General features: G+C 49.0%; 9 protein-coding genes across 9 annotated transcripts; 4 read left to right on the top strand and 5 right to left on the bottom strand.

Annotated features, from left to right (window-relative positions):
• Positions 1–251: 251 nt before the first annotated feature.
• Positions 252–1,160, top strand: N7511_006157 (uncharacterized protein; the record flags this gene model as incomplete). The annotated part of the gene is made up of 1 exon (XM_057128534.1): positions 252–1,160. One exon carries the CDS (start codon positions 252–254, stop codon positions 1,158–1,160), a length of 909 nt encoding a protein of 302 aa, XP_056983090.1.
• Positions 1,161–3,610: 2,450 nt separating this feature from the next.
• Positions 3,611–5,484, bottom strand: afeA (adenylate-forming enzyme AfeA; the record flags this gene model as incomplete). Its single annotated transcript, XM_057128535.1, has 3 exons — positions 3,611–4,022; positions 4,078–5,195; positions 5,251–5,484. 3 exons carry the CDS (start codon positions 5,482–5,484, stop codon positions 3,611–3,613), a joined length of 1,764 nt encoding a protein of 587 aa, XP_056983091.1.
• A 1,988-nt stretch (positions 5,485–7,472) lies between these two features.
• N7511_006159 (integral membrane protein TmpA) lies at positions 7,473–8,945 on the top strand (the record flags this gene model as incomplete). Its single annotated transcript, XM_057128536.1, has 1 exon — positions 7,473–8,945. One exon carries the CDS (start codon positions 7,473–7,475, stop codon positions 8,943–8,945), a length of 1,473 nt encoding a protein of 490 aa, XP_056983092.1.
• A 1,003-nt stretch (positions 8,946–9,948) lies between these two features.
• On the top strand, positions 9,949–11,382 carry N7511_006160 (FAD-dependent oxidoreductase; the record flags this gene model as incomplete). Its single annotated transcript, XM_057128537.1, has 2 exons — positions 9,949–9,966; positions 10,030–11,382. The coding sequence occupies 2 exons, from the start codon at positions 9,949–9,951 to the stop codon at positions 11,380–11,382; spliced, it is 1,371 nt and encodes a 456-aa protein (XP_056983093.1).
• Positions 11,383–11,787: 405 nt separating this feature from the next.
• N7511_006161 (uncharacterized protein) lies at positions 11,788–12,303 on the bottom strand (the record flags this gene model as incomplete). Its single annotated transcript, XM_057128538.1, has 1 exon — positions 11,788–12,303. The coding sequence occupies one exon, from the start codon at positions 12,301–12,303 to the stop codon at positions 11,788–11,790; it is 516 nt and encodes a 171-aa protein (XP_056983094.1).
• A 1,050-nt stretch (positions 12,304–13,353) lies between these two features.
• Positions 13,354–16,393, top strand: N7511_006162 (ankyrin repeat domain-containing protein; the record flags this gene model as incomplete). Its single annotated transcript, XM_057128539.1, has 2 exons — positions 13,354–14,630; positions 14,683–16,393. 2 exons carry the CDS (start codon positions 13,354–13,356, stop codon positions 16,391–16,393), a joined length of 2,988 nt encoding a protein of 995 aa, XP_056983095.1.
• A 433-nt stretch (positions 16,394–16,826) lies between these two features.
• On the bottom strand, positions 16,827–18,918 carry N7511_006163 (Zn(II)2Cys6 transcription factor; the record flags this gene model as incomplete). The annotated part of the gene is made up of 2 exons (XM_057128540.1): positions 16,827–18,518; positions 18,580–18,918. 2 exons carry the CDS (start codon positions 18,916–18,918, stop codon positions 16,827–16,829), a joined length of 2,031 nt encoding a protein of 676 aa, XP_056983096.1.
• Positions 18,919–19,368: 450 nt separating this feature from the next.
• Positions 19,369–23,326, bottom strand: N7511_006164 (hybrid sensor histidine kinase/response regulator; the record flags this gene model as incomplete). The annotated part of the gene is made up of 5 exons (XM_057128541.1): positions 19,369–19,761; positions 19,824–20,106; positions 20,159–21,919; positions 21,968–23,185; positions 23,274–23,326. The coding sequence occupies 5 exons, from the start codon at positions 23,324–23,326 to the stop codon at positions 19,369–19,371; spliced, it is 3,708 nt and encodes a 1,235-aa protein (XP_056983097.1).
• Positions 23,327–23,929: 603 nt separating this feature from the next.
• N7511_006165 (alpha-arrestin) lies at positions 23,930–25,531 on the bottom strand (the record flags this gene model as incomplete). The annotated part of the gene is made up of 1 exon (XM_057128542.1): positions 23,930–25,531. One exon carries the CDS (start codon positions 25,529–25,531, stop codon positions 23,930–23,932), a length of 1,602 nt encoding a protein of 533 aa, XP_056983098.1.
• Positions 25,532–26,268: the final 737 nt, after the last annotated feature.

Genomic DNA, 26,268 nt, shown 5'->3' on the forward strand with positions numbered 1-26,268 from the left:
AGAATTTCTCGTTTTTTTGGTATTTCAATTAATAAAAGTCAATTTTCGTTATAAAAGAACAGGTGCAACCCACTCTCCGTCGAAATTAGGCATTTAAAAGGGTCATGTAGATCTAAAGTTCATAGTTGAGCTGCAGCCAACTGGAGACCCCAGCTTAACTCCGGGCTATCGCCGAGACCACCTCATTTCTCCACGTCAATGTTTACGAGCTTTTTGCAACCAACCAGCCACAACTCTCCCCACCTCCCACGATGCAAGCCAGAAATCGCAAACAGCGTCGGGCAGCTGCCACAGCCTCTGATAAGGACGAGCCCGATATTACCTACGCGCAACCTCCACGAGACGATCCAACCAAAAACAAAGCGACCGTCGAGAAAACCCTATATGACATCATTGCAGAGCGACAGAATGGCCTCAATCCATCGAAGCCCTCATCAACAATACCAGAAGGGGCTAGAATCATCCCAGAGTCAATGGGAACGCGCTTTGTGACCGTCGACGAGGCCGGGAACCTGGTCGACACCGACGGCGACATCAGCAACCATCTATCCGGCAAAGCTGCCCCAAAGAAAGGTCGCAAAGCCACGGCTGGCACCAACAAAGTCACGACGGATGACGAATCCGAAGTTGTCGTCGACAAGCCGCTCCCCCCATTCCTCGACACCATCCTCCTGTCTCTCCCACTCACCACACTCCACCTCACGCTGGGCTACTTAGCAGCCCACCAATACGCCGAAAGCATTGATCTCCCCAAACTCTTCAAAGAATCCATCACCATGGCTTTCCCATTGCTGACGTTGTTCGTTCACCTCGCGCACGGCCACATCATCTCCTTCAAACGAAAGTCAAGCTCCAAGACTCAGCCCGAGCCAACTCTCTTCCCATTGACAAATGATAAACTTACTTTCTCATTTTTCCGAAAGCTGTTATTCCCGCCTGCACTGAGAACCTTGGTTTTCCTGCCGGTGGCCCTCTTGGTGGGCGCGCATCTGATCGCGATCACAAATGGAGAACCGTATTATGCTGTTATGAAGAAGGCTCCTGCTGTTGGCACTATCTGGATCTGGTCCATTTTGGAGTTGTCATTTGGAGCTGCTGTTCTCGGTGCATTAGGGCCTTTGGCTTGGGGGGTCTGGTGGATGGGGTATGGGATTGTTTAAAAAGTCTTGGTCGGATACAGCTTCGGTCTGTCGATATGAAAGGATATTTGGTGTAATATTTAGAATACAAAGAGGTACAAAAGAGCAAATGCATCAATGTTGTATATTACTTCTACAAAGACTGAAATTTGAAAGGTGTCAAAGGGTTGTGAGGACATATATATTGTGCCGAGATATGATATCAACAGCTCGGAATTGTTGGAACTTCATTATTTGACCTTCTCGATCAAGGACAAGACTAATTCCAGAGCTGTCTGGGTATTTACGAAGACACAAATTTCAATTTGTCTCTGCTGCTGCAACAGAGGAAATACCAAAGCATAACCACAGCTTCCGTCAAAACATCATAAGATAGCGCCCAGACCAACTCTATGGATGAACTCCATAGTTCAAAAAACCCGATAAGTGGCACAAGAGTATTGCAATATCCGAGGGATAGTCAAAGTACCGGCTGATCATTCTCAATCCTCATCTGACCATTCCTTGACAGCTGGGAGATACATGGTACTAGAGACTGACCATCTGTGATCCGTTTCTCTCACTATTATGCACACTGCGTCAACCTAAAAATCAATATCAATACCTGGGATAATCCTCTCGATCCAGGTCAATTATTTTGTGGGCATCGGGTAGCGTTGTCGACTGACCTAGTCGAGTCCCCGGCAACGACATGATTCCAATCATTCTTGCCATATTTTGTGATCTACTGGATAGATTATTGATTATTGATTAAGTTCATACTCTGGCGTACTCGACCTATCTTTGACGCTTAATCTTTTGTTGGGGTATTGATGTAGGTCCAGAGAGAACTAGTGAACCTGCGAATTTTGTCGACTAGTTTTCGGTAGCTTCACAACTGTGACTCACTCTGCATGGGGCAGGGTAAGGGTGATTCCGTAGACCTCACATGAAAGACACAATCTCCAACTGATACCCCAAGCCGGATCAAGTAACGCGGTGTCAAAAGTACGAATGGCACGTAAGGAATGCCATTCATTCCTTCCTCAAATCCCGAACCCAAAAAGGAAAAAAGAAAGAAAAAGGACATTGAAAAGAAAATCGAATAAAAGAAAACCAAAGAAAAGAAAAAAGAAAGTAAAACCTTGACTCGATTGTCGGAATCCCACTCCTAACGTGAAGAGCATCCATGGTCAACCCGTCATTCCCAAGTCCAACTCCTTCCAACCTTCCCACCCTCCAACACTCAAACCTTCCCTCCCCAAACACCATAACAGCCCAATGTAACCCAAGTCAAAAGCCGACAACCAACCATGGAACCCAAGGCCAAGCCTGGAACCAAGATAGACTCGGCGGTAGAGGGTCCAGCTACCAGGTAATGCAAGCTGCAGAAAGGCGGAAAGCAAATTAACTTTGCGGTAATCGTCGATCATCGCGCGGAACCCGGGATGTGGACATTCGAATCTGGAACACGGGACGTGTGAACTTGACATTCTGCAAGCAACTTAATATTTACTATAATCCATCCCTTGCAGCAACTACCGTACAGTCGACCTGCGCCCGCCACGGGCCTCGAGCTCGGCTAGGATCCCGTGCAGGATAAGGCGATCCAGATCAATAGTCAGAACTTGTTTCAGCCACTCAGCGATTCTGCAGGCTACAGCTTACAGGAAGCACTAGACCGTCCAGACGAGGATGGCGTAAGGGCTGAGGAACTCGCCACAGGGTTGCTTTTTCTTTTCTTTTCGTTTTTTTTTTTTCTTTTTTCTTTTGTCTTTTTCTCTTTTTCTCTTTTGGTCTTTTCGGGGAGGACTATTGATCTGGAGGTGAGCGTGCAGCTGCATTCCGGATATCAGCCGACCCAGGATCGAGTACGGATCGGATATCTCGCATCGAGTATCCGGCATCACGGATCGGGAATTCGTGGATCGGAGCTAGGCTCGTCGTGGCTGGACAGGGCTGGTCACACGACCGAAACGGTCGGGGTAGGCCGATGCCGGTGTCTGGATAGTAACATTCTAGTGTAGTGTACCTGTAGGGTCAGAGGGGGGACTATTGATTCATGTTTTACTCTTCAGTGAGGGTTAAGAGGAGTAGCGGAAGGGGAAAGTTTATGCTGAGGTCCATGGTTGAGGAAGGATATTAGGGTTAAGGTCGACAGAGGTTAAGTCTAGCCCTGCGATGGCAGAAATTGTATATCAATGAATCATCTCGGATTGCGAAGTAAAATAATAGAGAGGATTCCCGCCTGAAAATGCTAATAATAGAATTCGATACACCGTCGTCATACATGTTAAAAGTTGTAAGTCGTGAGAAAAAGCCAGCCGGAATCAAAAACCAAACCCATTCCTGAATGTAACAAGAAAAAAAAATCAATCAAACAGCCAATTTGTGACAACACCTGTCCCTGTATTAAACGCCTGTGTCGTTCTCCCTAGCCAATGTACTCCACAGATGGGGCAAACAATAGTGTGCTTTTGCTTTTGCATGGATTAGACCGCGACTTGGCCTTCCGGGGCCACACCGACAGGCAGCATCTCGGCGCCAACGCGGGGTAGCCGAGCGCCCTCGCCCTCGAATCGGGATAACAGCGATGCAACCATTTCCCGGTAGGAGTTCATCTGAGAGAGCTTGAACCGCTGGATCTTGCCGCTGGCCGTACGCGGGATCTCCTCAACAAAGATAACACCACCGTCAAGGGCCTTGTATCGGGCGAGGTGGTGACGTGCATGATTGTAAACTTCTTCGCCGGTGAGACGGCTGACAGTCGGGTCGCGAGAACGAACCACAAATGCTCGTGGGACTTCGCCCATGCCATCCTTATTCACTCCGATCACAGCTGCATCAGTGATGCCAGGGTGTTGAAGAAGGACTGCTTCGAGTTCGGCTGGTGCGACTTGCCATCTGTAAAGGGTTAGTATGGAGTGTTGGAACTGGGGCAAAAGACTGTGTCACTTACCCTCGCACTTTGATCAGCTCTTTGGTTCGGCCTACAATGTAGTACTGGCCCTGTTTGGAGTAGGCGATGTCACCAGTGCGGAACCAACCATGAGGCTCCAAGGCATCGGTACGGCCCTTGTATGCAGTGAGCAGGCTAGGCCCACGAACGTACAGCTCACCGGGCTGGCCATCGCCTGGCAAAAGCTTGCCCTCTTGGTCCACTAAGCGGATCTCATACCCAGGGGTCAGAGTGCCGATACTGCCCGGGTCGCCAGACTGGCCATATCGAGTCTGGAAGGTGACGCCAACTTCGGTCATTCCCCAAATCTGACAAGCATAGGCCATGGGGTTCAGGTGGCTGCGGAACTGCTGCATAGAGGCTGCATCAATAGGTGCGCCTGCAACGCCAATATAGCGAATGGAGGAGAGGTAGTCTGCAATGCGCAAGGGGGATTGATTGAGAGAGTGGATGATAGCCGGGACCAGGTACGTCTCGGAGATTTGATAGCGATGCACGGTGGTCAGGAACTCTTGCACTTCAAAGCGTGGTAACACAAACAGTGGGTGGCCATAGCGGACAGGGAAGAGGTGCGTCCACAGGGCGCCAAACAGGTGGAACATGGGAAGCGACATCAAGCGGCTGACGGGGTGTGGCACGTCGTAGTAAATCGACCGATGCTGTGAGACGATGGCATGGTGGGACAGAATGGCAGCTTTGGGTAGGCCGCCTGTGCCGCTTGTCGAGAACATGGCTGCAGGCGTGGTTCGTGCCATCACTGGGTCGTTAAACCTCTGCCAGTCGCTTTCTCCATAGCAGAGGAGATTGGCAAAGTTGGAGTGACGGGCGTCTGCCCCGTTCAATGAAAAGTACCGGGAATACCCCAGTTCCTGCCAGAGGAACAGTTGTGCACAGTGGTCCACGGCAAACTCATCGACCAGACACACCTGGCCAGGGTGAATGCCCCGACCAGCCGAGACGTCGAGTACGGATGACAGAGCATCGCGTGTTGTGAGGATCAATTTGGGTTCGGCGAGGGTGAGGATATGCTCGAGTTCTTGGGGTTGGCTGCGGGGATTAGAGCCCATGTAGACACCGCCTGCGCCTATAATGCCGAAGAATAAGGCGGGATATAAAATCTATCACCAGCCCGCGTCAGCGGAATTCTCCGATTTCGAACCTTACATGACTTACACTGTTGCCCAGATGCAGCAACACACAATCGCCAGGCCGTACATTATGTGCTTTTAACCCTGCAATCAGGGTCCGGACCAGCTGTTGAAACTGGGCTGCTGTGAAGGACCGAGAGGGATCCTCGGCGTCGATAAACAATGGCTGATTGGTGTTATAGGGCTTGGGACCTCCAAAGGTGAAGGTCAACAAGTCTGTGCACACATCCGAGCCCATGTCGAGAGTTGAAACCGCCATTGTAGATAAGAAAGACAAGGATGAGATCTACCACGATCTACGACTACGGGGGGAAGGGCATGATTATATGTTCGGTTCCCTTGATTTGAGATCTCATAGCTGATTTGGAATACATTGATTAGGTAAGGTTGCGCTAGTGTGGTGAATTCCACTTGCGTCGATTTTCCTCTCGCATATTCTTGCCCTTGGGACTCCTGGAACCCTAATGGTAATCTCACGAGGATCATGGAAATCCCCCCCCCGAAACCCACAGAGATTGGCTCATGTCCGGGAACAGAACGACGATGTCATGAACCGCAACGCCCCCACCGAACTAACCCCAGTTAGGGCGGCCCACTACAATATTCCAAATTCCAATAATTGCCCTTTCAGCCCCTACTGAGCCACACTCGGCTCACCTCCCTTCATACCTTGCGTTGAGGTATGACTTGCATAGCTTATTTTAACATTTTCTTTTCTTTTCTTCTCAATGCATTTGGATCTATGTGTTATGTACGTTAGTTATTGATTTCCGGGTTTATCCCACGAGCTCAGCCCTTGCGGAACAGGGGGGAAAATATACCCGGGAGCCGGTCTACGGCCGGAACGGCCCTACAAGCCTGAACCAAAGGACAAAACCAGTACTTTCGACATGCGCCACTCCTGTCAGCCTAACATCGAAGGGGGGATCCCCCTCCCATGGTAGTGTAAAAAAAAAGTGGCCCCCAGATGCCCAATCTGCATGGAGCCGATCTTTTTCGTGCGGAGTCGTTCTTCCCACAAGATCGACTAACGAAAGTGTGCGCCAAATCCCACTCGAATATGGAGAAAATCGGTGCATGTCTCATTATGCATTTGATCCCAACATCTGAGCATGGAGTGGGGAACGCATGCAGTGGAGTGGAGGGGCAAGACAGGAATTGGAGAATGCCGTCACATTCAGCTGCATGATCGCCTGGAAAAAGAAAGTAAAGGTCGATCGAATATTCCTTTCTGGCCTGTTCAGCTAGCTGCAGATGGCCCTCATGGATGCTGGGACGCCGCCACCATCCATAAACCCACATTGGCATTGTTCGGAGGCGCCGTAGACGCTCTCCCAGTGGGAGGAGCACTAGGCTCCGTCGACTGGTCTCGTCATCCCTAGAGCAGGATCGTCACTTTTATTGAAGCCTTGATAGCGGTCGGTGTAGCGGAGATCAGCTGCTACAGCCGACCCCACGTCGACCAACTTGGACATAGTTCTCGAGCCTGAGTCCAGGAAGCTGATCCTGGTGCTGCCGGGCCGTAGTCTGGCTTGTGATAGGCGATGGTAGTCCGTGTTGTATCTCGCTTGGGCTAACCCCGAGCATTAGATTGAAGAGAGGAACCCTGATTGGGTTACATCCTGTTTCTCATGAGCGCATCTTTTTTTCCCACTTCGTCCATTCCGATGTATCCCGTCTCCGGGTCCCCGGTAGGGAGTGTCCACTCTTGGACAATATCATGGATTTTCGACAGATGGTGTCGTGGCACCATTGGAGCTATCCCTCGGCTCGCTCAAGCCGTAAGGGAGTGGGATGATGTTGAGAGTCAATTGGCAAGGATGAACCCACTAGTCTCAAGTCTCAAGTCTGGACCAGTGTGATAGTGTCATACACCTAGATAGGAATCAATAATGGATTACTGAACCCTGGAAAGGAAAAGAAAAAAAGAAAAAAAAAGAATCAAGGGAAGACTTAGGGCTTCACCGTTCGCAGAACTTCCCAAACGGGAAATGGTAAAGTTCAATTGGGAATGGGAAGGGAGGAAAAGGGCGCATGAGGGGAACAGATGTGAGCTGAGCCCTAGAGCGTTAGCATCATCACTTCAAAAATGGAGGATCTGCCTTGGTTGGGTTGTCAACTCGGTCTTCAAATTCCTTCTCTCTTATACCTTCAACTTAGTTGGATATCCTAGTCACCTTTCCAACTCTATATGACAGCCCACCACATATCATAATCATGTCGGAAAAACGTCCTATATCCATTACCATGCCTCCAACGGCTGTGGTGGGAGGCTCTGCCTCGTCGAGCGAGGTGACTCTCTCAGAAGAGAAGCCTATCGAAAAGTATCAGTCCCGTGAAATAGGATCGAACGAAACCACCAGGCCAAATGACATGGACCTCGAGGCGCAGGCCGTCCCAGCGAAGCCCAAATTGTTTGCCTCAACACGTTATGCCATTCTCACACTATACCGACGGTTGTTCACGCTAGTCTTCCTAGCCAACGTCGCTGTGTTTGTGGCTGTGATGACAACAGACCAAAAGTTGTTGGCCCTGGTCAACGCCACTGCCGCTAACCTGCTCGCTTGCGGGCTGGCCAGACAACCCCTCGTGGTCAATGCCATCTTCATAGTCGTGTGTTCTCTGCCAAGGTCAGCACCAATGCCTCTGCGGAAGCTAGCGGCCAAAGTATACCACTATGGTGGCGTCCACAGCGGCTGCGGAGTAGCCGCACTCATCTGGTACCTGGGATTCGTCGGAGTCATGTCTCACCAGTACTGGGCAACAAGTCCAGGCCCGGCGGGGATCCGCCTTTCGGCCGCGCCAGTCACCCTCGCATACATCATCCTGGTACTGCTGATAGCGATAATCGTGGTGGCACACCCCACGTTCCGCATGAAGCGGCACGACTATTTCGAACTCACCCACCGTTTTTCGGGGTGGCTGATCGTAGCCCTGTTTCTGGCCTTGCTGATGGTCTTCGCGCACGAAGCAAGCCAATCCCTGCACCAACCACTGGGCAAGTTCCTCATCAACCTGCCAGCCTTTTGGTTCCTCGTCTTCACCGTCTGCTCCATCGTGCAGCCCTGGCTGTTCCTCCGCAAGGTCGCTGTGAAGGCCGAACCCCTCTCCACCCATGCTACCCGCCTACACTTCGATCACACAACGACATCGTTCGGAAAGGGCATCCAACTAGCAAAGCACCCCCTCCGCGACTGGCACGGCTTCGCCACATTCCCAGACACACCAGCCGGAACCAAAGATGGCCCCGCCACCTTCTCCTGCCTAGTCTCCAAAGCAGGTGACTGGACCAGCGACACCATCAACAGCCCCCCAACACACCTCTGGAAACGCGGCGTGCTGATCAACGGCTTTGCATACGCCATGCGTGTCTTCAGCCGCGTCGTCGTCGTAACAACAGGTTCTGGCATAGGTCCCTGTCTCTCCTTCCTGGGCGATGAGAACCGGCCTGCACTCCGCGTTCTCTGGCAGACTCGAGCACCGGTCAAGACATACGGTGAGGGTGTGATGGAGATGGTGCGTCGGATGGATTCTGATCCTGTCATCATGGACACGAACCAGTGTGGCCGCATCGACATGGTCCCCATCATCTTGCAGCAGATAAAGCAGTTTGATGCCGAGGCGGTGTGCGTCATCAGTAACCCTGTCCTGACAGGGCGAATTGTGTATGAGCTCGAAGCGCGAGGCATCCCGGCCTTTGGGCCGATTTTCGATTCTTGATTTGGTTGTCCTGATCCTACCTTTTTTGCCTTGCCTTGATATTGTTGGAGTTGGAGTCTGCTCCCACACCTGTGTGCTGGTTTTCTTGTTTCTTTTCTTTGTTGCATTTCAAGCAACCTTGTCAGATATCCCTGGGTCGAGGCGTTTATCAGTAGGATTGTCATTTTCATTGTCATATTTCGGACACGAGGAGGGTGGAGAGAAAACTCCAGGGGCGCGTTGTACATATGTCTAGGAGAATTTGGAATTTGGAATCTCTCTCGCGCTAGGACCACGTCAGGCAACTGATGCCATGCAACCCAGGTTGAACTTTGTGTAGAATTCCAAATCCCCAACTCCACCGGGGCTTTAAGGGCCAATTAGATTGAATGTGACCTGTAACACGCATGAAACAGCCCTGTTAACTTCAAACTTTGTGATTCTTACCGAGAGATTGTGTGTTCTTTGTAAGATGTAGACACTTGCATGCATATATTCCAGTACAATCTGCATCGACCCGTGGGTAAGGATTGGATAAGAACTGTCTATAGTGTAAAGTATAGTATAGTGTAGAGACTTTCGAGTCACAACATGTGCATTCATGCACGTGTTCTGCCATGTTTCAGCTATACTTCAAATTATGATTTCTTATGCTTCAGGAGTCAGTTCTACCTCATTTACCAGTACCATGGTTAAGGGGTCATTTGAAATGTCACAAGATTCCAAATGATTTGAGGCTCCAAGGCTCCACCGTGCTAAAAAGTTCACGCTAACCCATTTTGAACTGTGGCCTTGCCGCCTGAGGCATATGTGGCTGAGGTTCTGTCTCCGCGGATGCCCTTACCCAATATGGTAAGTAGCCGCGGAGGACCGCGGACAAACATGCAGGTTAACCAGCATGCATTTGCTATATAATCCTCATGCCACGCATGAAAAAAATGCTGATAGACCCAGAACATACATAAACCACGAACCCAACAATTCAGAAAACAACCATCCCAAGAATAAGCCCAACTAACCAACCATGCCTGAAATCCGCAAGGTAAGCAATCCTATCACACCCATGCATACACATCCAACCGGCACCTCCCACCCTCCCATCTAGAATGCATATGCCAACATAATCAAGCCCCCAAACCAACTCTACTCCAAATCCCAGTCACTAACAGCACAATCCCAGGCAATAGTCATAGGAAGTGGTCCGGCCGGCCTAGCCGCCGCACTGCGTCTACAAAAGCACAACAAGATAAGCTGCACAATCTACGAGCTGCGCCCCGAACCAACAACCCTCGGCGGCGCAATCGCAATCTTCTCCAACGGCCTCCGGCTCTTCAACCGACTGGGTATCTATGATGACCTCATGCGGTGTGGATATGCAGGCTCCATGTTTACGCTTCATTCTTTGCGTGGCGGTGTGGTGGGCACGCAGGATTTTGTTGGATGGGCGAGAGAGAAGACCGGATTTGGGTATTTGAGGATTCGACGAAATGATCTTGTGGGTGTTTTGTTGGAGGCTGTGAAGCGGGAGGGGATTGAAATAAAGTTTGGGATGAAGATGAAGGGGATTGAAGAGCTGGACGGTGATGTTGATGTTGAGGGGAATGGGGGCGGTGGTGTTAGGGTTTTGTTCGAAGATGGGTCCAGCGATACTGCCGACTTGCTGCTTGGATGTGATGGAATTCACTCGCAGGTTCGGAGGGAAGTTGTTGATCCACTGCAGGAGCCTGAGTATTCTGGGATTGCGGGTTCCTTTTCGCTCATTCCGGCTGCTGAGTTGCCAGCTGGGTCTGCTGACTCTATGGCTGGGCTGCATGCTATGTTAACCGAGGAGGGGATATTTCTGATTAACCCTTGTACGCCTAACAAGGATGTTGTCATGTGGAGCTTTTCTCGAGAGGTTGCTCTGCCGACTTCTGGGGATATCCGTGATGGATGGGAGGAACATCGCAAGGCTGAGGTTGAAGGGTTCAAGGATAATCTTTTGAAGATTCTGGAGGGTTCTCATGGGGAGTGGAGTGAGACTGTCAAGAACCTTGTGAGAAAGACTACTGTCATCAAGTTCCATCCCATCTACCGGCTACCTCTTGGTGGTCAGTGGTATAAAGGCCGGTGCCTTCTGCTTGGTGATGCCGGCCATGCCATGTCCCCTCATGCTGGACAAGGCGTCTCTATGGCGCTCGAAGATGTTTTCCTCCTTTCGCGACTGCTGGAGGACTCGAATCGCTCACTGCCTGATGTTTTTGCCAAGTTCGACTACATTCGTCGACCTCGCGTGAATGAAGTTTATTCCCACTCTGCGAAGAATGCCAACTCAAGGAAGAAAACCGGCCCATGGGGGCTGTGGATGAAGGAGACGGCATGGGGAGTATACTCAGGTCTCTCCTGGGCATTTGGATTGGATAAAAAAGGAGCCGGACAGAAGCATTTGGCGTATGACATTGATGAGGCAGAGCTGTGATGTGTTTCTTGTGTGCCTGTCAGCGGATCTTAGCGATTATATAGATTGACTTCACTTGAATTGACTCCATAAAGCATTCTTAGTATAATCTGGCTCTCTGCTCGCTTTAAATTAATACGTCGGCTTCAATGATTGGATTTCCAACTCATTGTTTCAGCAAATTGCATTAATAAAGAGCTTATGACGCCAAAGCGATTCTTCCTACAGACAGTTACAGTTATCATGTATACATCCAGTGGAATAATCCACTTCTTATATAAGTTATCTAACAAATCACTTCCAATTCCCAATACTGGTGTACCCTAAACTAATTGATGTCGTCCCCTAAACCAGTACCATGCCGACAAATTGATACCCACGACCACAAAGACGAAATTCAAATCTCCTGTTGATGGCAAGTCTCATTCAGAAAGTCCAGTGCCACTTCATTCCCAACCTCTGGAAATATCCAAACAAAGCCTGCTTAGGTACCCGTCCACCATACCAACGACTCTGCCATAGTGCGGCCCATGAGCCTTCAATCGGACCCAACTCCCCAAATCCGAGAATTTCCAGAGCCCACGGTGTCAACAAGGCCAATATACCCAGTGCAATCAATGTGGCGTACACAGGATGGTCAGTCGCGAAGTCAATAGCAGCGTCTCTGCTTTTAGCCGCTGCATCCGCAGCTGCTTGCGCCATTTCCGTCCCGGCTTTGATAGCATTCTCCAAGCCGTGCAAGAGAGCTTCTGCGATAGCTTCAGACCAGCTCGTAATGCATATCTCTTCCCTCAATTGTTTCTGGAGAGATTCACGTGTGTCCGCGTTGAGGATTTTGGTGAGGATTTCGGAAGCGATGGACTCGGGAGATCGGCCATCGGTGGGACGAAGTGGCTCATCTTCCAAAGTTCCGAAGATACAGTCCCAAATGGAGTTGAGCATGTTCTCGAGCTGAATGTGTTTCTGTATTTGCAGGCGTGAATTGGGTCTGTCGATGAGGTAGTCTTCTTGAGAAAAGCAGTTCTAAAGGAAAGGTGGAAACGAAGATATCAAGGCTGGTCAATAGAGAGAAGGGAATAACAAGATGGATGTGTGTTCTCATTTATTGTACTTCATATCATTGCTTCTTCCGATCATTATGCCTTGTTGGATGATAGTCTGCCTTGTTGGCCTGTTCCATGTACATAGCTTGGGCGCGTAAATCGACACGTCAGAGTCTGTACGGCGCAGCAATCCATTGGCCACAGACGTTCTTGCACTTTTTGCCTGACTCAAAGACTCTCTTCTGTTGGTTTCTAACCTCTCTTTCCGCCTTGTATTCGATTCAGCTGATAACATCCTGGTCCCTGTGTTGTTCCATTACCAGAACTTTCCATCAACAAGTTATGCTTCTTGACCTGTACTTCCAGTAAATATGAAGAAAATCATGCTGTTTGTATTTCTGACTATGTACACTGTACTCGCATCCAGCCATTTTAGGGATTTAACTTGTCACATGAAATGGTGAACAAGAATAAAACAGCAACAGAGGAAATAGTCAACATGGTCCAATCTACTATGAATTATTTAACGAAGAAAGCAACTCAGCCGCTTTTTTTGTAAATTTGGTGAGTTATACGTCTGAGAACATGAGAAATTCATCTTGAATGACCACTTGTATTGATTTAGGCAGAGGAAATATTGATTGTGGTACTTTTAAAAATTGGAAGCATACTGGATTGATCCCAAAAGCATCTCACGACACAGTTTGAGATTACTCGGAGACAACCATATCATGAGAATACGGATTTATCATTAGAATATGCATGGTATTGTATGAAAGCGCAGCATCACTCACGTGGTCACCTTGCCTGCATCGGGCATCTGCTCAGCCCCCAACTAGGCGCCTTCCCATCTCTCGTTCTCCCATCCAACACTCCCAAACTGCCTCAATCACCGAGTACATTTCTTTCCTGTTAACAATTTGCATCAAAGTGACCACTTGATATCACCATGAGTGATCCTCTCTCGATCGCAGCTGGCATCGCCGGATTCCTCTCTCTGGGTATACAAGTGACGCAAAATTTGGTGGACTTTTATTCAACGTATAAAGGCCAAGACGCTGATATTGCGAAAATCACTACAAACATGGAAAATCTTCAAGGTTCTTTTCGATCACTGGAGATTGCAATCCAGCAACGCCAGTCCCAGCCTCAAGCAGAAGAGCTACTTCAGGACGTCGACAAGGCTACACAGAGATGCTTTGAAGTCGTTAAAGAGCTTGAGGCTGAGTGCCAGAGATTCCGGACCGATTCAACAACCTGTCTGAAAGGTCGTCTCCAGGTTGTCGGACGTCGAGTCACTTATCCCTTCCGAAAAAGCACACTACAAAAGATCGAAGAAGATGTTGGCGAGATTCGCGAAAGCTTATTATTTGCACTCAACGTCCTCCATTTCAAAAGCCACAATCTGGTTGAGGATGAGATCTCGGCAGTCCGATCTCTTCTCGAACGGACAAATTCGAGCCAAATTTCTTTCATCATTCGTGCATGGCTTCAAGCACCCGATGCATTCATAAATCATAACGCTGCCTATGCAAAACACCATCCAAAAACTGGACTTTGGTTTACAGACGGTTATTCTTTTACGAATTGGCTAGTAGAACGAAATTCGTTTCTCTGGCTCAATGGATTTGCAGGATGTGGCAAGTCGGTCCTCTGTTCAGCTATAATACAGTGTACACTTCATGAGAGCGAGAAAAGTGATGTAGGAATCGCATTCTACTACTTCGCTTTTAGTGATGATTCAAAACAAGATGCTCACGGGATGTTACGTGCATTGTTGTTACAACTATCGGTGCAGTTCCCAGATGGAGAAAAGGAACTAGAACAACTCTGCAAATTATCCAAGTCATCCACTCCTTCCACGAAAGCACTACTTGAGACTCTTAGAAATTTTTTTGAAAGATTCCAAGATAGCTACATCGTACTCGATGCGCTAGACGAGTGCCCCCAAGACACGACCAGAGATGATGTGTTGAGAGTAATTCAAGAGATACGGGACTGGCGCCTGCCTGGTGTCCATCTCTTAGTGACCAGTCGGGACCAACTTGACATTCGGCGATCACTGAATCCTAACCAGAACTGTGATATACCAATAAAGTCTCCAGGGATTGAGAAGGATATCTCCGACTTCATCTCATATCAGCTCGCAACTGACACTAAACTCCAGAGGTGGAAAGTGCGACATACTGAGATTCAAAAGAGGTTAACACAAGATGCGCAAGGCGTGTAAGTCAAATCAACCGGATTATATTATAATATTCTAATAGGAGTCACACAGTTTTCGATATGTGGAATGTCAGCTTAACTCTTTCCGACGGGCGAAAAATCGAAACCAACTTGACGAATCTCTTCGCACATTGCCTCGCGACCTAGATGAAACCTACGAACGCATGCTTTGTGGCATTGATGAAGCATATGTGGAGGATGTCCGGCGTGTGTTGACAGTGCTCAGCCTTGCTATCCGACCCCTGACTGTTGATGAGTTAATCGACGCTCATGAGGTGGAACTCGGTGAATCACCGAGCCTCGATCGTGAGGGTCGATCCTATGAGGAAAATGATCTCGTTGAGATTTGCCTTGGACTTATAGAGATTGTGACCACTGATGATCCAATTGAAAGAGAGATTATCATCACCGATAAAACAGATGAGGAAACGGTCTCAACTACTCGCATCGTTCGTATCGCTCACTTCTCCGTCCAAGAGTATTTGCAATCGGATCGTATTCGTCAGCAGAAAGCGGCAACATTTGCCATTAAAAGAAAATCTGCTAACGCAGAATTAACACAAATCTGCCTTGCTTATCTATTGGACCCAACGCTATCAGAGGGCGTGGTAGATGAGGTGAAGCTTCGAGACTTTCCATTTGCAGGCTTTGCGGCTATGTATTGGCATCGACATTACCAAAATTCCGAGGAAGCCAAGATCAATTCTACAAAGCTGATGCTCGATATCTTCCAGAACGAGACAAATTCTTTTGTAACCTGGGTTCGGTTATATGCGGTTGACCGTCCATGGGAGGAAATTCCTACTTCTCAAAGCGTTGAGGACATAGCATCGCCTCTGTATTACGCATCTTTTCTAGGCCTGGAGGTTGTTCTCAACACTATCTTAGCGACTGATTATAAGTCTTCAGATTTATGCGGCCTAGTCAATGCTCAGGGTGGATACTTTGGCAATGCACTTCAAGCTGCATCCTGGAAAGGTCATGAAGAGGTGGTCTTAATGCTGCTAGATCACGGTGCTGACATGAATGCTCAGGGTGGACGCTTTGGTAATGCACTTCAAGCTACATCCTCTCAAGGCCATAAAAATGTGGTCTCAATGTTACTCGATCATGGTGCCGGCGTGAACGCTCAGGGTGGACACTTTGGCAATGCACTTCAAGCTGCATCCTGTGGAGTCCATAAAGATGTGGTCTCAATACTGCTAGATCACGGTGCCGACGTGAACACTCAGGGTGGAGCATATGGCAATGCACTTCAAGCTGCATCCTATAGAGGCAATAGAGAGGTGGTCTCAATACTGCTAGATCACGGTGCCGACGTGAACACTCAGGGTGGAGCATATGGCAATGCACTTCAAGCTGCATCCTTTATGGGCTATAAAGAGGTGGTCTCAATACTGCTAGATCACGGTGCCGATGTGAACGCTCAGGGTGGAAGATATGGCAATACACTTCAAGCTGCATCCTATAGAGGCCATAGAGAGGTGGTCTCAATACTGCTAGATCACGGTGCCGACGTGAACACTCAGGGTGGAGCACATGGCAATGTACTTCAAGCTGCATCCTATGGAGGCCATAAAGAGGTGGTCCAAATGCTGCTAGATCACGGTGCTGACGTGAACGCTCAGGGTGGAAGATATGGCAATGCACTTCATGCTGCATCTGATAGAGGCTTTAAAGAGGCTGTCCAAATGCTGCTAGATCATGGTGCCATCAATGCTCAAGATGGAGAAGATGTCAATTTTGATACAAACTCAAGTTAGACCCGAGCTCTCAGAATGCTATGGAAATCCGAATTGGTTATCGATATCTGCATTGTCTGCTGAAATTAAATTTAGTTGCGCTTCTACGCCTGGGAAGCTGGAAGCTGTTTTCTAGTGGGATGATAATCCATAGTGTAATAACTGCCTTGCATTCCATGCGCCCTTCGGTGATGTTCAATCATTACACGTGGGAAACTATGATGAAATGAACGATCTGGATAGGTTGACGTCCAATAAGGTGCGATTTTAGAATACCTCACTGGGGACTTTGTAGACCGAAATACCCCTGGGTTTGATTGAAAGGTCACTAGTAGTAAGCAACTTTCAAATAACAAGCTCGACGTAGAAGGTTGACGACTGCATCGTTCACATTCATAAACTCAATATACTCCTTCACAACCGAGGCCATATTATCATAGTGTCCGAAATGAATTTACAGAGGATACTCATCAACCCAGTCCGAAAATAGCCAGCTAGCGATATCCCCTAGTTCTAGCGCTGTATCACCAATGTCAGGTAATGGGAAAGGGAAATCAGCGCTTATACCCCGAGCTGCAGGTCCTGAACCAGGCAATTCAAACTTATTCTTATTATTCTTGTCTGTATTTCCCCGACTTGAGCTGTATTGCCGCACAATTTTCGAAGCCTGTCGTGCAGCAGAGGTCGCTGTGGCGAGTACATGCGCCGTGGAGTCAGTTCCCCGCTCCATGGCTTCGACTTGTGCAATCGCCATATGCAGAAAGACATGACTTTTCACGTTCGTTTCACCATTACGGAGTCGCTCAGCTGTAATGTCCAAGATTTTCTTAATGTTCAAAAGGAGCCGCTGACGATCTTCCTGGCGGATTAGGAATAGTCTCCCATCGAATCTATCCTCTTTGATTTGTCCAATGAGTTCCAAGCAGAGAATAATAGTGGCGTGGTGCATGACATGTTGGAATAGCGCTGTAGAGATAGCGAGCAATCGGTCGAATGGTTCAGTCCACTTTGATGTGAGGAATATCAGGGCATTGTCCAGGCAGACTTTGCGAGAGAAGTGGTATTGCGGATCTCGGAATGCTTTGCTAGCGAATGGGTGATGCAAGGCTAGCATAAAGCGGCGAGTGAGAAACGTCATCAGATTGAGATGGAATGTGCTTCGGATACCCAGAGATTCCAGGCTTCTTTCAGTGGCGGCGAATGAATCTGCCAACTTCTTGCTCTCGCTTATAACATCATTGTAGGAAGGTTCATCAAATGAATCATTCATAAGCCGAGCTACTTTCATGCGAGACACGAAAGACGATCGAAGGACTATTTGTAGCGAGGTCTGAGTCTTGGTTGATATGGATTGCTGTCTGGGAGGAGTTGTCGTTGCTTCATCGAAAGTATCATCGTTGATATTCGAAGGCGGTAGGGTGTCAAACTTGTACGATGAAGGTATCATTCCAATATCCATAGAAGATTGTAAGTCCATCTCCAATATCGTGCTCCAGAGCCTGCGTCTCATCTCAGAGTGGTAGAAAGGCATATCGGGGAAGTGGCTCGGGTCACGATGTAGACCCATGTGTATTGCAGTTCGCAGCAGCGTCCCTTGAGCAATCCAAATCCCGTGAGACTTGCCTTTGTTCAATTGAAGAGATAAGATCAGCAAACACTGAGCTTGGAGGCCTGATATAGTGGCCAATTCTTTGCTTCGAGCAGTTGACAGCCATGACTGAGCTGTTTGAACCCAGAGATATACTGGAGGAGGTACCGACTCGTTGATTATCTCAATGTCACGGAAGTTGATACCAATGGACATAACCAGTAGGAGAATGACGATAAATAGAGGTCTTCGGCTTTGCGGATCGTCCCAGAATTGTTCATACTCCCGTTGAAAGGTCACTACGTGGAGAATTCGGAAGGCTCCTTCTCCGACGACACGCATGTACTTCTTGACAAATGTATCGATGGTATCCCGATCAGGAAGGGAGAGAGTCGCCTCCTCCAGGATCGGGCTTATGATTGTCTTATCACGCTTCGTGGTTCGCGCAATAGCTTTGGCTTCAGCAATTACCGTCTGCGCTTCCGAAAGTGCAGATCGAGTTGCATCTTCCGATGCTACCGGCGCGGAGTTGAAGTCGACCGGATACATCTCATCGCACTGAAATTTGTCAGCAACGAAATGGCATTCATTTATCAAAGACTGGGTATAGAGTACGAACTAGGCGATATGCCGTAATGGGATGAGTCGTCCCGAAAAGGCGAGCCTTGGACATGATCCCACGGACTGGTTGATCTGTTATCTGATCTGATGGCTGCGAATGTTCACCGTGACCTCTGACAGTAGCAGTAGACTGTGAATTACTTTGAATTGGATCCATGCATCTCTTCTTCGCAGAGAATGCGGCTGGCTTAACTGCTTCATCCTGTTCATAGACGCAGCGAATGTCACCATCGACACACCGGCCACAGGGAAGGTTACGGTCGCAGCGGACTTTGCGCCTATGGCATTCCACGCATGAGATGCGTGTTCTTCTGCGTTTGCGATGATGCGATTCCATGGTATAGTTGTCCAGGAAAAGCAAACAGGGTCTGCTTGGTCTTAAAGAACGGAGCTCGGCGACACGGCGGCGTTATCGGCGATAACGTAATGCAGGTTCCCGCGTCTCCGAGGTCGAGTGAAGCCGCAGTTGCAACGCAAGTTACACTAACATAGTGATACTTAGCTACTAGAACGAAGTTATACACTTTTGAACTCTCAATTTTCGAGCCTGAATCTGCGTTTGTTTATTTCAGCGCTACTATGGACATTAGGATGTATATGTCTGAAAAGGAAAGTAAAAAATCAAAGACCCAACACCAGGCGCATAATGCATACAACAAAGAAGAAGAAAAAACCACTAAGCAAGTGGCAGAAGAAGGAAATGCAAATGTACAACATGGCGTCGAGTCTCGCGATGAGCCCCATCAAATCAAACATTACTCTATACCCCACTCAAAGATAACAAACCTCAAGAAAGACCCATCAGCCCACTGAGTTTCTTCAACGAAAGCGGTTTAACCAAATAATCATCGACACCAGCTGTGACAGCCGCTTGCTGCATGGTATCAGAAGCGACGCCTGTGACTGCGAAGATGCACGATGGATTGAGATTGTTTTCTTTTTCGTGGTGGCGGATTTTGCTAGTTGAGACTAAGCCGTCCATGACTGGCATTGATAGATCTGGCGAGGGGGAAATATTGTAAGTTTTGTTACCACAGAGGGACACGGTAGCAATGGAACACTCACCCATTAAGATGAAGTCGTATCTCCGGGGTGAAGTCTCGACTTTTTCGTACGCGATTAGGCCGTTTGAGGCTGTGTCATAGCTGCAGCCTAGTTTGCGCATGAATGTTGCTAGGATCTGGTTTGATGTGCTGGTTAGCTTGGGCGATAGTAAAAGGTACTGTAAAAGAGGGAACTCACCTTGAGATTGATCTCATTGTCATCGACTATAAGGACATGCACGTCCAGAATTGAATTTTTTGGAGGAATTGAAGGGGAAATGGGGAGTTCGCTTTGTGTTACCAAGGGAGCAGAGGGTTGTCGTGAGATGGTCATTGATCCATTCACCAAGTTGGCCACGACTTGTTGTGATATGGAAGGGGTGGGAACTTGTTCTGTTTCGGCGGCTGGCTTGATTTGAGGTTGTTCGTCGTAGAGCTTCATAATTCTTTCAGCTGCTTTGCATATGTTTTGCGGTCCGAATCTGCGGAACAAGTTAGCTTGAGCTTCGACAACATGAGGAATATTGAGCGTACGGTTGTGGGACCCGGATCACATTGGAGGGAAGTTGACTGCTTGGCGAGGATGCGATACTGGCCAAGACAATGAAGAACCGGAACGGATGCTGAGCGGACAATACGTGTTCATAAGACAAAGCTCTAAATGCCGCCTCCTCAATAACAGCAACATCGCCATCACCTTTCTCAGGAGACTCAGCCAGCGAGATCCGCCAGCCCAGCTGTGCCATGAGCACGCCTGCAATGCTGCTCTGGAGAGCAAGTTTCCGTTTCGCATCAGAGCTCAAGATACCAGTAGGCGTCTCAGTCAAATCAGGATAAGCATTGAATCCAACAAGGCAAGCCTTGATCACTTTCTTCGGGCTTGCTGTTGCCTCTCGCGAAGGACTATCAGGCATTTTGGGTGGAATGTGATCAACCAAATGTTGCACAGGGATGTAAACATCGACTTGAGTTCCAACACCAAGTTCACTCGTCATGTTGATATAACCACCCAATGACTTGACGAGTTGGTGAACAACACTGAGGCCAAGTCCTACACCTTCGGAGAGAACATCTTCCTGGGTAAATGGCGAAAAGGCAGAGTGCTTGAGGAATTCCGAAGCAATACCACGACCTGTATCTGCGACGCGGAGATGGGCAAGCGATGTGGACGGTTTTGTTTGGTCTGTGGCAGTTGATAGTGACATCTCGATCATTCCGGCCTCCGTCCACTTCATTGCATTGCCGAGAAGATTCATCACGATTCTTCTCCAGGCGCCGGCGACTGAGCGGATGATCCACTTGTTTCCATGTTCGATGCGGATGATGGTTGATAATTCATCTTCGGTTTTGGGACGTTGATGAATGGATGTTTCCTCATCTGCCATAAGTGAAAGACTTCCGGGGGATTCTCGGCCGGTGTGTAGTATAACAGCGACGTCTTCGACCAACTTGGCAAGACTGAATTCAGAAACTAAGGTAGTTCCTTCGTCTTTTGCTCGTCTTCGCCTGTTTCTGGTCCTTTTTGTGGTCTTGGGTGTTGACTTCAGATTGTTGATTTTACAAAAGTCCAACAAATGGTTCATGGTGTCCAGCAAAGTCTGCCCAGAAGTAGCAATCATCTTCACCAAATCCCGATGCGCTGGTTCGACCGAGATATCCTGTAGCAACTCAGCACTGGCCAAGATTCCATGAAGCGGAGAACGAAGCTCATGGCTGACGGAAGAAAGGAAGTCGAATTTCGAATTCTCGCTGGCTGTCCAATGAATACGAGAAACCTCAGAGATCAACGAGTCACCAAATACTTGGAAGTAGTGCAGGTCTTCCATTCCCAAGGGACGCTGGTCACGATCAGCCCACACTAACGCGCCAGCCAGCCAGCGCGACTTGTTCCAATCCCATAATGGATAAAATAGGACAGATTTGGCTCGTGGCAGTCGACGAGCGAGGCGATAGGAGATATGTCGCAAGATGTCTTCTTCAGAAGGGGAGGAACTGAAACTATCATACGCGGAAGGATCGGTGTCATCATCTGTGGTACTGTTCATGGTGAAGACGTGACCCTGGGGGAAGTGCGTGATCAACAAATGAAGCAATTCTTCCGATACTGCAGCTTGCATTCTCGGGTCTTGATTGTCATTCTTGGAGTTGAAAGCGTGGCCCAAGAAGCCACAAAATCGTTCTGGCAATACTCCATCAGACATAAGAAGGCTTTGAGGGCGTGGGGTAATAGGAGACCCGCCGTCAGAGTTGATACCCGGCAGGTCAGCCCAACTATCGGTCTGTGCAGGCATTTGACTAAAAACCAGTTAGCAAACTTATTCTCAACCGTAGGGGAGAATGTACAACAATTGCGGATCATTCCGATATGCGTCGAGGAAAACAACACCATCCAAGTCCAATGAATCCTTCAGCAATTCACTAGCTCGGGAGAAGATAGCAGCAATGCGCTCCGAGCTTGGCAAATTCTCCAGCACAGACGGGTCTGCCGAACCATCCAACTCAGCAGAACCCTGCTCAGGCATCTCCGACGAGCTGTGCGTAATAGAAGACGGAACCGTCGACGCGGAGCTCGCATCTCGCGAGAAAATCGAAGAATCCTGCCTCGCAAACCCACTAGAAGAAGTCTTCCCAAGAGTGGAAGAAACAACATCTCCATCCTGGCCCATATTCAAAGAAACACTGGTCTCACCACTCCCATTCCCATTCCGATCCTTCCCGATCTCCGTCAGATCAACCCGACTCCCACTCTTCCCCTCCAACATCCCAATAGTCGAAGAAACAGTCGGATCAAACTTCGAATGACACTTCACGAAGCCGGTCAAACCCTTGACCAAATTCTCCGATCTCCGATGATACTCGACAATCCGCTTATTCTCCAGATGCGCGCCGATAGCATCGGCAATCTCCCTCAGGGCCGCAACATCCTCATCGCTAAAGGCGTCCATTCCAGGCCGTGGTTTGTCATCGACAACACAATACGAACCCAGCACATAACCGGACGGGCTGTAAAGAGGGACCTCGGCATAGAACCTAAAGTAAGGCCAGCCCACCACGTAAGAACGATCTTTGTAAAAGTCCTCTTGCGTGAAATCGCGGATGATATTGCGAGTTTCGTTGGCGGTGATGTTTTCGGTATCCTGGATGGCAGACTTGTCTTGTCCTGTGAAGAGAGCTATGGCGTGTGGGCAGACTCCCCATTGTAGGTCGAGAGTTTGGACGCCGAGGAAGATTGCGTCGTTGGGGGCATGTTTAGATACATCTTTTAGGGAAGAGGTGGATGTCGCTTCTGCGATGAGATGCTGGCTTTTGCCGTCGATGATTGAGACGAAAGACCGTTTGCAGGAGAAGCGGTGGACGCCTAGTTGGGTTAAGGCTGTTAGGGTTGTGTCTTTGGAGATGCGGAGGGGCGGGGGTTGGGTGTCGATTTGGTCGATCTCCTCCTGGCTATCGTGGTTGTGCTCGTGGTTGTGCTCGTGGTTGTGCTCGTGGTTGTGCTCGTGGTTGTGCTCGTGGTCGTGCTCGTGCGCTGCGGGCTGATCTTGAAGATCGGACACATCTTTACTGAAAGCGCAATAATATCTGAGATCAGATTGGGACATTGTCAGTGTTGATCGGCGGAAATGCCGCCATAATGTGAGGGAGATCGAACCTTGACAGTTCGCGGATGCGTTCTTGTTCTACATGATGGTCTGACTGACCCATGTTGGGCCAGCTGGTGTCTGGTCCTGATTTTCACTTGGGAGCATTACTTTGCAGCATTGATGCGAAAGACGTTGGAATCTGGTGGCAAACCTGTTTTGCGGGAAATCGATACATTTTTATTGGGCACTAGTGCCTCGGCAAACGTTTAGCTCCCCATACTTCATTCAAGTCTAGACCCCACGCCACTGGATTGTTTATATTACTTGTGGGCGGAGATCAGGTTTTGGAAACTTGGTTGGATTAGATTAAGAAGGGTTCACTCCAATTTGGTGAAAACATAAGAAAATGCCTGTGGATAAGCCCAATGAATTTAAAAGAATTGAGAAAATATAAAACTATGTAAAGAAAGTCGAATGGGTATCATGCGAGGGCAGAAACAGGACCCGAAATGCGTGGAAGCCCTTTGGCCCGTTCCTCTCCGTCGTTGGTATCATTAGGCCCTTGTTGAGATGGGTCCGAAAAAAAAAATTATCGTAAGGTGTAGAATGTGAAGTCGGGTAATTTTTTAGGGTTTCGTTAAAATCGTGAAGTCGTGGTAGAACGATTATCAGATGACCTGACGTGTGAAAGTTTCTTTTCTTTTGTTTTTGTTTTTTCTCTTCCTCATTGACGGGAGTCAACGGAAGGGGCTCGAGAAGGTGTGCGAGAAGGAAGAGGAGAGGCGGCAGGTGATTGTCCAGTGACGAGGTCGTCAACTGTGAAACGCATTCGGCGTGTTGAGCTGTGGGTCGATTGGTTGGAGGAGTGTGTTGAGTCACTGTCTAGTCGCAATGACTCCATACGCTCAAGGTCCTCATACTCGGGAAGAGGGAGTGGGGACCCGTGATAGTCCTCGATGAAACTGTGGGTATCATTGGGCTTGGTATAGCCAGGGGGACTGGCGGGGACATCCTCGTAGACAGGAGGCATTTCCTCATCCCAACTGATACCGAGGCCACTGCGCTCGGTCACGTGAAGGTTGAACTGCATGCGCAGAACGCGAGCGGCGCCAGTGGGGGTAATCAGACGAGTGTTGCGGTTAGGGCAGAACTCCTCGGCGACGATCAGCTCGATGACAAGGTTGTGCTTGACTTCGAGGCCGCCGGGAGCCTCCATATCGCAGACGGGGTTGGTGGTGGGATTGATGAAGGCTTCAAATTGCATGCCAATTTCGCCACCGGCAGTGTCAAAGTCGGTTTTCCAGCCATTCTTCTCTTCATTGTGACCAATGATGCGAGTTTCTTGGTGCATAACACCCTTGCCTTCGCCGCCAACCTTGTGTAGGTGCTTGGCGCATGCGGCAGAGACAATCTTTTGGTGCTCTTCGATACGCCACATCATCTTGCGAAGACGCCAGCGGGTCTGGGTTTCGTCCCCCTTGTCGACAACACCACTCAGGGTCATCTCAACAGGGAACTTGCCAATAGGGTGCACAACGGAGGGAAGAACGATACGGCCGGTAAGGTTGGTAGGAGGGAAGATGCGAATGGAGGACTTGTCGTTGCCCGGGAGCAGAGCACGACGAACATTGAGAGGCAGCTTGAGGCTGTATTCCTCTCCCGTGATACTCTTGGCGTGTGCCATGAGGAAGTATTCAATCTGGCCCAGGGAGCCATTGCAGCTAGCGGGACGGTGTCCAGGGAAGAGGTAGCTGAACGGGAAGTCGTGGTCTCCGCTAGCAAGGTGAAGATCCTCCGTGATGAAGTTCCAGCTGTTCAGCTCCTCGGTCTTGGAGTTACAGTTGGCACAGTGTCCAGAGACCGGCTTCTTGGTGATGGTGTTGCAGACGAGGCGAACATCGAATTGGCTGAGGGTCACTCCCGCGGTCATCTTGGGGACTGCAATGCGCAGACGGCCCGAGAACAATGCGCCGGTCGAGTTGGCAGGAGGTCCATAGCAGACGAGCGGTGGCGACTCAATGAGGACATCTAGCTTTGCGGCTGGCAGGGCCTGCTCATGATGCGAGCGCTCCTTCGATCGTCCAGCCCGTCCCAGGCTGCGTCGCTTTTCTTTGCTCGAGTCTCGGTGGGGATGAATCAAATGGTCCATAGAAAAGGACAGACGACGTTCGGGAGATCGAGCGCGATCCGAATGCGGCTTCTTAGGATGTTGGATTTCATTGACGGAGGCGGTGGAGGAGGAATTAGAATGGATAGGAGTAGACGATACCGAGGAGTGTAGACTCCCGGCAGTCCGAATCAGGTTATCGATCAATCGGCCCGGCATATTGAAGTGAAGTGATGAAAGAAGAGACCATCTACAAAATGGAAGAACGGAAAGGGCGCCCCTCTCTGCTTTTGAATTCGAATGGAAACGAGCCAGGCAAAAAATCCGTTTTTTTTTTCTTCTGATTTTTCCATTGTTTCCACTCAGGTACGCAAAAAAATTCAAAATTCAAAAATTAAAAAACGGAATTGAAGACGTGGGGCATTTCATCGTCATGGTGGGTCTGACAATACCAATACCTTTATTTTACACGCGGCTTTCTTAGAACCTCATCTTTGCCCCCTCCAAGGTCCTCTTACTCATACACATTAACAGATCACGTTACAACACAACATCACAGCCATCATTGATGTTATTGATATCATTTCATTCCACCGACACGCAATACAATCGCTCATCACCACCATTGAAATGACACCATCCATGGAACTCGGATCCAGTGCCGGGACAACCATCCTCGTACAAGGCCTTTGATCGCCTGACTATACCCCACATAGTGTCGGCATCATTTTGCGATCACCAAATGGAACTATTCAAGGCCAGACTAGACCCTAACAGGGCAATCGACGGGAACACATGATCGCTCAGTGAGGTCCTTTGGCGCGGGTGCCCCGTGCACTCAGTGACTCACGGGCTTTGTGCCGGCCTCCGGAGTGGTTTGCGATGCCTACTCGGCGCCGCCTGTAGGTTTTGCCTGGGCCTACTGGTCGTGGGACATTTCACCTCATTAGCATGTG

The sequence above is a fragment of the Penicillium nucicola genome, assembly GCF_028828085.1.
Source record: "Penicillium nucicola strain IBT 29836 chromosome Unknown utg000006l, whole genome shotgun sequence".
Taxonomy (NCBI): Eukaryota; Fungi; Ascomycota; class Eurotiomycetes; order Eurotiales; family Aspergillaceae; genus Penicillium; species Penicillium nucicola.